Genomic DNA, 12,575 nt, shown 5'->3' with positions numbered 1-12,575 from the left:
ATTTGACTCCGTTGTCCCTGAGGTGGGGAAAGCCAGGAAGCAGGAGGTTCTGGGGGAGGGTGGGAGACAGTGCTGTTTTAGGCACCAGGAATCTGAGGTGCTGTGAGACATCCAGATGGAGCTGCCCAGGAGGCAGCTGGGTGTATGATTCTGTCGCCCGGGAGAAATGTGGCTGGGGATGGAGGAGTGGGAGTGATCTGCACAGACATGGCGGTTAAAGCCACGGAGTGGGCGAGATTGCTCTGTGAGAGGGTGCCAGGAGGGAGCGCTGAGGAACACCTACAGTTAGGGCACAGGCACCAGGAGCAGCTGGAGAGGGTAAGAAACTCAGGGGCATGCGGGGTCACCTGAGCTGCGGGAATAGAGACTTTCAGGGTGGGAACAGCAGAGGCTGCCGTGCTTCCTCAAAAGTTGACTATGGAAAGGGTCTGTGGGTTCCCTATCACGGACCCTGTCAGAGGGTTTCCGTGAGGTGGTGGGTGGAGCGGTCCCCTGGCCAGGCATTCGTCCTCTGCCATCTCGCCACTAGTTTGCCAGCTCCTTGGGGCTGGCATCTGTCCTCCTCTGGGCCCAGGGCCCAACACAGAGTCCGGCACACACAGGCTGGCTGACCGTGTAAATGAATGGACCGTAGTCCTGTGCCCTTAGGTAACAGAAGGGAGACACTCTGGCCATGGCCTCAGTGCCGGCCCCACTGCCAGCCATGACTGGATTCTCTCCAAAACTCTCTCCCCTTTCCTTGCTGGTCTGGCTCAGCACTTGGGGTGAGGCTGAGCAGCCCAGGAAGAACATCAGAGCTGTCCCATCCTCCTCTAGGAGGGACACAAAGGCTAGTTCTGCCTCTTAGAGCTCCCCGGGGCACTCTGGGGTCCTTCCCACCTGTATTAGGGATCATCAGCCGGCCCCCGAGGAAGTTGAAGGTCCCATAGGTCATGTTGCTGGTGCCGCGGGGCAGGGAGCGGAAGTAGTTCTGGGTAGAGAGGCGGGAGACGAAGTCCTCGGCCTCAGAGGTGGGCGAGCTGTGGTGCAGCGTGTGGCGCCCACCACCCAGTGGGCTGAGCAGGTGCCCATTGGCGAGCTGGAACTTGGGGCTTGGTCCGTCCTGCCGGGGACACAGACTGCCCTGGCAGGTGGTGGTGGTGGTGCTGAGGTCTGGCTGGATGGTGAGCAGATGGGGATTGTCTGCAAGGGTAAAGACAGACTCAGGGGGAGGCACTGAGGTGACCTGCTGGGCAGCTCTTGGTGTGGGGGCCCGGCAGGAATGCTGGGAGCGAGGGGGCACCCCACCTGCTTTGCTGGGTTTGATGCTGACGGGCTGGAAGCCTGAGGTGAGGATGGACGAGTCGGCCACGTCTGAGTCTAGCCCTTCCTTCTTGCGGCAGTAAACGAGGATGAGGACGGGCAGCAGCAGCAGGAGGCACACAGCCACAGCAATGAGGCCCACGTACAGGGCCACGTCCTCGGGCCCGGAAGCAGCTGTGGGAAAGAGCGCGGCCTTGGAAGGGGCAGGGTGCAGGAGGCCGGGAAGGAGAGGTCAGCGGTCTACACCCCAGGAGGAGGAGGCGCTCACTCCTTGGGCATCAGCACTAGCGGGGCTGCGGATGCTGGTGGCAGGGAGCATGGAGTCAGCATGTGTGCATCTCCAACCTGCATCTGCCACCACCTTGCTGTGTCACTCTGGGCAAATCACATCTCTCACTGCTCATTCAGTCTGAGGTTGCTGCTACTGAAGGATGGAGGAGGAGGGAGACAGACACTTCCCCAGACAGCCCTAGTGGGCTGCTAGGCTGAACCTACTCTTCTGGGGCCCAGGGCAGCTAGGGCTGGTGGAAGCTCCTGGGATCCCCAAAGTAGGGGCTCTGCTTCCTGGGGGGAGGGTGTCTGCTAATCTGATTCCCAGCCACGTCCCTGGGCCAGAAGCAGGGGTGCCAGGGTTTTTCTCCTTGTCTGCCTTCCCAGGCCTGAGGCCGGGCTGGGGAGGGGGTGATTGACTGCCTGGAGGAAGCTATATTGATTTTAGAAGGGCTCTGCATAATGGAAGAAATGTCCATCAGAAAGGAATTGACACAGATAATTAGGTTTTTAATTGAAAGAATGGGGGAGGGTGTGTTCTAGAGAAAAAAAAATCCAACAGAGATCTTTAATTGTTAGTTATGGCCTTGTAATTAACAGGCCTCACAAGCCTGGTGTCCCCATAGGACTTGTGTGTGCACTTGGGGGACCGCGTGGAGGTGAAACTGCAGGAGAGGAGCGGGATCCAGGAGCCTGGGGTACATGGGAAAGGTTCACATGTATGCATGTTTCAGGAGAGGTGGGGGAGGTATTGGGGTACACACGGGCACATGTGTGGTTATGTTAGGGATGGGGAGTTCCCGAGGGTCCTAAACTTTGGAGAGGGGGTACAGCCTGTGGCAGGGGACTGATTCTCTTAGCCATCACCTCCCTGGGGCTGGTCAGGGCCAATCCTGGCAAAATCAAGAGGACTCCTGGGACAGAGCGGACTCACTGTGCACACAGAGGTCGCTGGTACAGTTTCGGGTATCCAGGTCAATGCCCCGGCACTCCTCGCCTCCATTGCGGGGTGCTGGGTCAGAACACTCACGACTCCGCCAGTGGGTGCAGTCGAGCCCACAGGCCGACCACTTGCTCCATGGGCTCCAGCTGCCATCCACTAGACGAGAGACAGACAGGAACAGAGAGGAGGTGGTGCGGTCAGCCCGGGCAGCAGCCTCGGCAGTTTGCCAGCGCGGCCCTGCTGGGCATCCAGACCTAGGTGCAACGCTGTGGTAAGGAGCACACCCTCTGGTGTCCACTGGTCTGAATGACGCATGCTAATGACGGGAGGCACGATGATGCCGGGCCTGCTTTGCTCTATCCACACTACGGGGCCGTCCTGGCCCTCGGGCAGCAAGGGAACTTGGTCCCTCGCTGACCCTGTGATTCCAGCCGTAGGTGGTTCTGTAGCCTCAGGCGGTGCCCTGCCCCTGCCCCACACTGTCTGTACCTGTCCTGATTGTACCTGAGACTCTGTGACTCAGCGCCTCTGCCAAGGCCTAGCCTGGACACAGACCAAGCCCTGTTTCCAATCACACTAAACCCCATCCCAGCCTTGGACTGAGCCTGGCCCTGCGTGGGGGCGGGTGGGATGGAGCCATGGGGGGCAGGCTGGTGGGCACAATGGAGCCAGGGCACGGAGATGGCGTGGTGAGGAGCGATGCGGGAGGCAGCGGCCGCTGGTACCTGGGCACAGGGTGGCGCAGGCTGTTTTCTGGACATTCTGCCCCTCACAGAAGGCACCCCCGTTGAGAGGCGCCGGGTTGGTGCAGCTCCGGCTCCGTTTCTGCCAGCCGCGCCCACAGCTTGCGCTGCAGACGGACCACTCGGTCCACGTCGACCACCCACCGTTCACTGGCCGGACAGAGAAGGACTGGGGTCAGGGAGCGGGGGCTTCCTCAGACACGCTGGCCCAGGGGCCAGGGCGGGAGGGCAGAGGGGCTGTGAGCTGGAAAGGGGCGGGCTGTGGCTGTGCTGGCAGAGAAGCCCTGGAGGGGAGCCCCCAGGGCCTGGCATACCCGCTCCACAGCCCCTTCTCCCAGCAGGCTCTGCATGCGCTCCGGGCAGCCAGCCCTAGCTGCAGCTCCCGTGCTCCTCCGGCCCGGACCCCAGGCTTTCATGAGGGCAACTGCTGCACCCGCCCCCTCTGCCTGCCCCTGGGGTGCCTGGAACACTCAACTTCCCACACCTGGGACACAGGAGCATGGGCTGTGATCTGCCACCTTTCCTAGACTCCCGTCCTGTGCCCTCATCTCCATCTGGACTATGTCCCTGGCCCAAGGGCTGGTCCAGCCACAGAGGACTGCCACCCTGTCCCACACCTCTGCCCAGACACGCCCCTCAAGCCCTCTCCCTGGCCTTCCCAGCGAGGCCACAGCCTGGTCCACCGGGCCCTGGCTCCATGGGGAGCCACCCACACATCATCGCCCCATCTCCCTGTGCCCGGGAGCCCCTCTGCCCCACCAGCACTGGGGCCCACCGTAGACGATGACAGCAGCTGAGGCGCTGCGGCGACGCGCTACGATGTTCTTGGCCACGCAGGTGTAGTTGGCCGTGTCGGCCAGGCGGGCCTGCCGCACCACCAGGCTGTGCTCCCTTGTGATGTACACATTGGGGTCCAGGGACGGGTCCACCAGGTCCTCGTTCCGGAGCCACTCCACCTGGGGGAGGGAGCCATGGCACTGCACTGCCTGCCCGTGCTGGCCCTACCTGGAGCGAGAGTAGCCCCTGGGGGCGTCAGGGCAGGCAGGACCCGAGACCTGGGCGCCCTACCCACCTGTGGAGCGGGCACCAGAGCCCCTCTCACCTCAGCCGGGGGGATGCCCTCTGGTGGGCGGCAGGGCAGCACGATGCCCTGCTCCAGGGACACCTCCTTGGCCAGCGGCTCCTGCTCGAAGTTCTTGCGCAAATCTGGGAGAAGAGCAAGAGTGTGCTCCAGCCTGAGTGCCTCATGCCGGCTCAGCCTGGCTGGCCCTGTCCCCTGGTCCCGCAGGGGCCGTGGCGCATGGCAGGAGAAAGTGCCAAGTGACTAGGGGGACATGGGGGTGGCTGGGCAGTGTGCAGAGGCACTTTCTCCACCCATCAAGGCAGGACCTGAGGTTTTTTGACCAGACCCTTACCCCTGGTGATACCCTCCGTCCACCGCTGACCAAGGGCCAAGCCCTGGACTCACAGGCAATGCGGATGTAGGCCTTCTGACTCTTGGTGGTGCCTGAGGAGCTCCACGCCACACACTGGCACCAGTACTCTTCCAGCCCGAACACCTTCTCCACCTGCTGCCTCGAGACGTTGATGCGGACCTCCATGGCGGGCAGCCCTGGGGGGCAGGAGGGGTGGATAGCCAGGGTCCTGGTTGTGCCAAGTCTCACACGGTTCTTGCTGCCCAGATGTGTGGGGGTCCCTCCACCACCATGGCTACTCTCTGCTCAGAAGGAGAGTGGACCCCGAGGGCAACCCTCAGCCTGGAAGGAACTCTGGGGGAGCCCTGCTGCGGGGTGCTCCATTTAGATCTCCCAAAGGCCAGGAGCCAGTCCTTAGCACTTCCATTCATTATACTTTGTTACCCAAGGCCTGTCTCCCTGGAGCCAGAGAAATGTCTCTAAATGGGCTTCCTGTTGTTTCAGAGACTACAGCAGAGAGGAGTTCTGGGCTACAGGGGCTGGCCTTCAAGGACCCAAGGCAGAAGGGGTGGGGCAGCTAGGATAGCTCTGGGGCCTTTGTGGATAAAAAAAGGTGAGGAAGGATCTGGTTCGCCTCCCTGGGGGTTAGCAGGTAGATTCTGACATGTGATAATATAATAACAGCTATTAACAATATAATTACTGTGATTATGTAGTATGATAATAGACCCCTGGGGCTTAGCCAGGGTTTCCCACATGCTGGCTTATTTTCTTCAATCTACTCCCTTGAACGGTATTGTTCCCACTCTATGGATAAGGAAACAGAGGCTTAGAGAGACGGAGACTTCAGGGCTGTCTGAATCCAGAGTGTGTTCAGGGTTCACCCTGCCCATTTCATGGGAGAAATGGTGGGAGAGGGTGAGGGGGGGGCAGTCTGCAGAGGTGAAGCTGGCCGGTGATGGGTATCTGGGACTCTCTCTACCCTGACTGGGCTGGGCTGAAGGGACCCCTCTCAGGGACAGCCTGAGCCCCCCTACCCTCTGCCACACCTGGGCCCAGAAAATGGGGCGCCAGGGGGGGCCCAGATCCTCTGAGGACCCAGAAGGGGAGATACCAGCCCTCTTCCGGTCCCCTGGCCCTTGGCCAAAACCAGTGTCCCCAGGACTGAGAAAAGACTGTTTCCAATTTCTCCTTCTCCTGACCCCAATTTCCCTCGGGTCATTGGCTTATCAGAAAAAGGGAGAGAGGCCGGGCAACCAATGTGTTTCCATTGTTAACAGAGAAATTCAATTAGGGCTGCACTGCGGGAGGAACAGCGGCCCAGCTGAGCAGGCAGGCCAGGAGGTTGCTTTCCCTCTCAACTTCCGTAACGTGTCTTTCCCGACCCCCACCCAGACCCCTCCTCATGACTCTCTCCAGCTCCCACACTGCGTGCCCAGATTTTTCTCCCTGGCCCCTGCCCCTGGCGAGGTCTCACAGGAGACTTGGCGGTGGGGGGCGGTGTCCACCTCCGGCCGAGGTCCTCATGGCTGAGCTCCCTGTTCTGGGCACTGCCTGCCGCCCATTTTCGCAAGGGTGAAGAATGTGTGCATTCTCTGGGGGTAGGGTGAGGGCTGAGAACCCAGGGTCCCTCACAGGGTCTGTACACAGGAGAAGGGCCCTGGGCTCCAGCTACCTGTCAAGCACATGGAGTCTCGGGGCAACTGAGAAGGAGCCTTGCATACACTTGGGGGTGGCGAAGGGCCCTCCTGCTCTAAGCCTCTGGGGTTAGTGGTGAGAGACTTTCAGAACATTCTGAACTCAGTACTTTTCCGGAGTGGACAGGTCTATGGATGGATGGACCGTTGCATCCCCCGTGGTGGTGGTGGGAGCTCAGGCAACTCAGTCTGGGGAGAACAGCACTAAATATAAGCACTCCTATTTCTTTCTCCCCATCTCCTCCCCTCTCTGTCCTGCCACTGCCACCCCCTCATCTCCTTCCGGCTGCCATGAATGAGGGCCAAGTTTGTCCACGATGTCCCAGATCCAGGCAGCGCCCTTGAGGCCCACATGCTCCAGGAGGGTGGTGGACCCAGGGGGAGACCCAGACCCTGCCCTGCTGGTCCTTGATGTGAAGACGGTGCCTTCCTCCCTGCAGGTCACTGAGCAGATGCCAGGGGAGGAAGGAGACAGGGTCCCTGCTGGCCCCGGAGTGTGTGGGGTACAAGTGGGTGTGTAAATGCTGTGGGCACATGGGGAGGCACCAGTGTGGGTGGGCCGAGTATTCTGGGGAGGTGGAGGGTTAGTGGGGTGGAGGGTGGGTATCTGAGGTCAAGGTGGGGCTTAGGTTCTCACTTTCTCACCAATCTGCTTCTAATAACCAGTTTGTTTAACACACAATAAATTACAATCCCAGGTGGGACTCCAAGACTTGGTCTCACAAATTCTGGGCTTTTATAGCATCAGCAGGTTTGGGTGTGAGGGTTTTCAGGCTTTGGTCCCTCCTCCTGGCCTTCTGGATGGGGAATGGGGACAAGTGAGGGGAAGCCAGGGATGCTGTCTCCTGGGGTGTCCACCCAGCTACCCACACAGGAATGGGTGGGGCTGCAGATCTGTGCTGACCTAGGACTTCCCATACCTGCCTGACAACAGAATGTTTCTGGGTCAGGGTCTTCGGTCTGAGTCTCCGCATGGCGCCACTGCCCACTGCAGTGCCATCTGTTCGTGAGCAAGGGAAGCCTGTCTCTTCTCGAAGCTCAAGAGCTTTGGGTTGAGAGATCAGCAAGATCAATACAAAGTCAGATGTGCTGGCCATGGGAGGCTTGAGTTTGTATGCTCGGGGCAGGAAAGGGCCGCAGTGATTACGGGAGGGATTTGTCCCCATGAGCTCTGCTCTCTGCCTGGTTTGAAGGGAGCAAGGCCAGAAGAGGTTGTTGGGGAGTGTGGGGTGGTGGCTCTCGTGTATGGCTCAGCCGAGCCTTGGATTCCAGACCTCCTGATGGCAGGAGACAAGGAGGCGTGTGTGGGGAAGCCTGGAAAGGGAGGCTGGGAGTAGCAGGAGACTGGCCTAGAGCCTTCTAAGAAGTTCCAGACAGGCCCTCAATGATGCGGGAAGGCAGGTGTCTGACTAGAGCTTCCCTCTCCTCACCTGTCCTCTTCCTGGGGGCTCTGTCACAGCAGTGGGAGGCCTCGTCACTCCCCAAAGTGGTGCTGGGCCCTGGGTGTGGGCTGGGAAGTGAGGAAAGGCCTGGAACTGGGCTCACACGGGGTGTGTAAGATCTCATGGCTTCCCCCACCAACCTTCAAGGGGACCCTCCTCACCCCCATTTTGCAGATGAGGAAACTGAGGCCCGGGGCAGGGGAGGCAGACACTCCCGCCAGGCCCTCAAGTAGCAGGGGCAGGGAGGCTTCCGGTACCTCTGCTGGGGTCTGAAGGTGGGCTCCGAAGGTGGGGGATCATCTTGGGGGCTAACCTAGGCCTGGCACAGAGTGAACCTCTGAGCACTGCAAGAGAGAAGCTGCAGGGAGCAGCCGTGTGTAGGCCAGGGCACTGCAGGGCTCAGGGGCCTGGGCAGGGTCATGAACTGGGGAGACAGCGCTTGGCAGGAACGAGCCCAGCCCGGGCTGACTCTGCTAGGGGAGAGTCAGGTGTGACTTCTGGGGACCTGAATGTTTGATTGGAACCCTTTTGGGGCCCTGGATGAGTCAGAGCCATCTGTAACACAACAGGCTGGTTCTGAGGACGAAGTCACCCGCTGCCTCAACTCACGGCTACCTTTGCTCACATCCCGGTTATTGTGAGAGCTTCCAAGTTCTCCCAGGCAGGGCCCCTTCCTCCAGTCCCCTTCTGCCCAGCACCAACTCTCCAAGGTTCTGGTGTGGTCGCAACCCTATGTCCCGCTGCCTGCCCCCCAGGGCCCCTTCTGCCCATACCTGGGTCTCGGCAGGCTGGCCCGCCACTCCTGCATTTGCACTTCCGGCCCTTCGGCCTGCGAAATGCTCGTTCCAGGAGGTTTTAAGACTCCCGCTTGGAAATTACTCCTCCTCTGGAATCTTTCCTGGGCTACCCAGACCCTCCTGCCTGGCGGCTTGGGCCAGCCCTCTGGGTCTGAGCTCCCTCGCCTGCCTTGACAGTATGAATTTTCCTGGGCACAGCCAGCCTGTCCTCGTCGTACCACAGCTCTGGCCTCACACTGGTGGCCGTGCCCCCACGGGTGTGTGCTGTGTGTCTCGGGCTCCTCATGTGTGGGAGCGTCACAGAGTGCCAGGGTGAAGGGAGAGGAAGTAAACTTAACTGGGGTCCAGCTAGTGAGGAGGAAGAGAGGCCTGCCCTTGGGGAGTGCTGGGACCCAAGCAAGGGCTCTCTGCTCACATCCCCATTGCCCACCTGCTGCCTAAGGCCAGGGGAGGGGCAGGGAATGGGGTGTCCCATGGAAAGGGCACTTCCTGAGTCTGCCTGCTGTCCCTGGAACCCCTCCCTCCACGTCTCAGCTCAGTCTCACTGCCTCCCTCTCCTCAGTGTCACTGGGTCTGCCTCTTCCATCAGTCCCCTCACCCCCATGGGCCCCAAGTGTCACCCATAGCTCTGGCCATACCACTTGGCAGTTTGAAATCCCATGGGCCTGTGACCGCACTCCAGAGCCTGATGGGGGAGTCTTCCAGATGGCACCGCTCTTCCCTGTGCACACCTCATACCCTCCCTGCTGGCCCTGACCAGCACGTTCGCCTCTCTGACTCCAAGCCTTTGCTCATGCCCAGCCCCTTTCCTGGAATGCCGGTCCCCTCTCCTCTCTCTGACCAGCTGTCATAACCACTTCGTTTCCATGCCACCTCCCCCGAGGAGCCTCAGTCCTGCTTTCCTCCCGCTGCCATAGCCCGCAGGACTCACAGAGAGGCCACCGTGCTGCCCACCTCTCTGCAGGGCTGGGGCTCTCAGAGGGTGGTGGCTGTGTCGCCAGCATGAAAGTGGGTGCTTAGGGAATGTGCAAATGAGTGAACGGGGGCACATGGATCAAACAATCACAGAGTATGAGGTCTGCGAGCTCTTCAACCATCTGGGACCTCCTCCCTCCGAACTCCCTTTCTTCGCTGGCTCCTCTCACCAGGCTGCCCCTGGCCTAGCCCAGGCTCAGATGCAGCGGGGGGGAATCTGCCCCTCCAAGAAGAGCATCCTGGAGCATTTGTAGGGGGCTTCCCTTTCACTCACACCCCCACCAAGTGGTGAGGTCTGGTGAGGGTGGGGCCTCCTGGGAAGGCCTCGGTGTATATACAGGGGGTCCTAGGTGTGGGAGTCCTGCCTCTTCTGGGGAGCTGGGTGGTGGGCACGGGGCTGGAGACATCCTGGCCTCCTGCTCCCAGGTGTGCAGCCAGAGGTAATGCAAGCCCCTCTCTGGGCCTCCGTTTTCCCTGAGGCTGAGACTCGTTTCCCCGTCATCTGGCCCTGCCTGGCCGCCCAGCCTGGCCTCACCACTGCTGTCGTCCGTGCTGCGCTCTATCACGTGGTCCACCTGGCGTACCCACTCCCCGTTGCACTTGAAGAAGATCTGCGTGGCAGGCATGGCCTTGCACACCAGCAGCACCGGCTTGTTCTTGACGATGTACACATCCTCGGGCTCCACCAGGAAGTGGGGGAGCAGGTCTGGGTTGGTGCCAGGTACCGGGTTGGCCACCGTGGCGCTCTGCTGGGCACCTGCAGCGGGGGGCAAAGCGGGAAGGTGAGCCGGGGCCTCGGCCAGGCTTTCAGGGCCCTTGGGGGCTACGTGCCCATTCAGAGGCTGGGGCTGGGCCGTGGGAAGGCAGCCCAGCAAATCTAGGCCTGAGCCTCAGTGTCCCCTCTGTAAAATGGGGGGAGCCCACCCACCTCTGAAGACTATGGAGAGGTAAAATGAGACAAGGGTGGGAGTCCCAGCACTTCAGGGGCCCTCCACAGACAACGGCAGTTAGGGCTCACTGTTACTCAGGTAGAAGTTCAGGGACCTGGGGAGGCAGCCCACTGCCCCCGGAGGTCCAGAGAATGCTGGAAGGAAGGAGAGGACCCCAGCAGGGCAGGTGGGCAGGGTCCCTTCCTCCCATGCCAGGCTGCCTCTGGGGCCACTTCTGGGTTCATCTGCATTCCTGGCCCCTGGAAGTAGGAGGTGCTCAGAAAAATAGCATGCGGATGAAGGAGGTGAGGGGGCAGCTGCGAGGGGGAACAAGGGGGTGCTGGTGGCAGTGCTAGGGATAGGAGAGTGTGTCTGGGAGCCTGAGGGACCTAGGCCAGGTCCTGCCCCTTCAAGGAGACCTGAATATGGGCTTCTAATTTTAACTAAAACCACAACCATCCCACAAGTCATTTCTTGCAAATGACACAGGTAATCGGCTCTGAGGCTTTGGTGGAGCTAAGCCCCCACAGCAGTCTGACGGTCTGTTGCACCAGCAGGACCCCTGGGAGGGTGGAGAAGGGTGAGTTGGGAGGGAGTGGGAGGATGGAGGGGGGCTACCCTCAGCCTCCAGCCAGTTGCCCACCAAACAGGCCCCCAAAAGCCTGGCTTCCCTCAGGGCCACTGTGATTTCCCCACAACCCACTCTTAAAATCAACTGTGGCCTCTGGGTGTAGAGAGGGAAGAACTTGGGCTTCAGAGACCAATGCTGTGCCTTGCTAGCGGCGACCTTGGGTGAATTAGCCATTCTGTCATCTGCCCCTCGGGAGAGTCTGGAGGGGCCTCACATGGTCGGCCTCTTGGGTTTTCTACCACCTACCATTTTTGGGGGGCAGTCCAAAACCCACACAGGGCTTCTAACCCAAGAAGGCCTGGCTCCCTCTCTGCACGGAGGGTATCCACACTGCCCTTTCTCTGCCGTTTGCACAGGGCCTCTCTTTCCAAGGTGGGAGTCTGCCCTCTCCACCCCAAGATTGCGATTTTGGGGAGGGGATCTGTGCCTGGTCCTGCAGGTGTCCTGGGAATGCCAGCCAAGAGGCTGAAACCTGGTGTGACTTCAGGCACACAACCCCACCCCGAACCCATCTCCCCGCCTGCTGGAGGGAGCACCCCACTCTTCGGGCCATAGTGAGGAAGAGATAAGGCACTGTGCGTGGTCGGCCCATGCCGACTGCTGCCAGGGCCTAGTGGTTTTGCATTTCTGATGGCAAAAGGGTTCCTCTCCCTCAGCTCAGCAGCCCTCATAGCAATGTCTTCGTGGTTGAGGGCTGATGAGGAAACTGAGGCACAGAGCCGCCGATGCCTTGCCCTCAGGATGGGGGTGGGGAGTCATGCCCTTGTGTGGGAGGGACACGGGGAGGTGGAGGGCACTTCTGACTCAGCCAGACAGCATCTGCAGGAGGGGCAGGGGTCACCGGCTCCAGCAGGGGATGGGACCCTTAGTGGCAAACTCCAGGCTTCCCTGCGCCTCACCTTGCGGAGGCTCGATGCAATGGCCGGTGCCTGCCTGCTGGCTCGGGGCTGGGTGGGCAGGGGTCCCGGCTGGGGATGCAGACAGTGAGTGGCCCTCTAGCCTCCCTACTGATCGCGGCACTGAGCACTGCTCACGTCAGCTGCCCGCTGAACCCAGCGCAATCCCTCATGTCTGCATTTAACTGCTAATGAAAAATAAATGTACTGTGACCAATAAGGGACATAGCTCACTTCTCCAGGGCCTCCATCACGCCACGCTGGTGCGGCCCCCCCTCCTCACCCTGAGGGGAGGCATTTACTGGGTGGACCCAGGGGGCACCCTCCAGGCTGCAGCTATGCCCTCTACCAAGGACACTCTAAGGCCACGGGTAGGGGTAAATTCAGGCCCCACTGGATGTCCTCTTGGAGCTACGGGAAGCTTCCTGGGTGGCCAGAGCTGGCTTCCCCTCCTCTGGCCCTGGAGCCGGCCATGTGCTCCACCCTGTGGTCAGCACCTGTGATCTGCCTGACCCCTCACTGTCCCACTTAGGCC

At 60.6% G+C, this 12,575-nt stretch overlaps 1 protein-coding gene across 3 annotated transcripts in view; it reads right to left on the bottom strand.

Moving 5' to 3' along the window:
* The window catches only part of UNC5A (unc-5 netrin receptor A), a 74,870-nt gene that overhangs the window by 19,844 nt on the left and 42,451 nt on the right, over positions 1-12,575 (bottom strand). For 2 of the 3 annotated variants that reach the window (XM_032403786.1, XM_032403784.1), the window contains exons 2-9: positions 10,120-10,341; positions 4,727-4,870; positions 4,361-4,464; positions 4,034-4,214; positions 3,241-3,408; positions 2,507-2,671; positions 1,288-1,476; positions 880-1,182 (exon numbers count right to left, since the gene is read on the bottom strand). In XM_032403786.1, coding sequence (XP_032259677.1) covers positions 880-1,182; positions 1,288-1,476; positions 2,507-2,671; positions 3,241-3,408; positions 4,034-4,214; positions 4,361-4,464; positions 4,727-4,870; positions 10,120-10,341 — 1,476 coding nt within the window. The remainder of the gene's footprint in view (positions 1-879; positions 1,183-1,287; positions 1,477-2,506; positions 2,672-3,240; positions 3,409-4,033; positions 4,215-4,360; positions 4,465-4,726; positions 4,871-10,119; positions 10,342-12,575) is intronic. The other variant, XM_032403787.1, reaches the window with a different exon arrangement.

Source organism: Phoca vitulina, unplaced genomic scaffold, assembly GCF_004348235.1.
Source record: "Phoca vitulina isolate PV1807 unplaced genomic scaffold, GSC_HSeal_1.0 scaffold6, whole genome shotgun sequence".
Lineage (NCBI taxonomy): Eukaryota > Metazoa > Chordata > Mammalia > Carnivora > Phocidae > Phoca > Phoca vitulina.
This window is presented reverse-complemented; position numbering and strand designations above follow the sequence as displayed.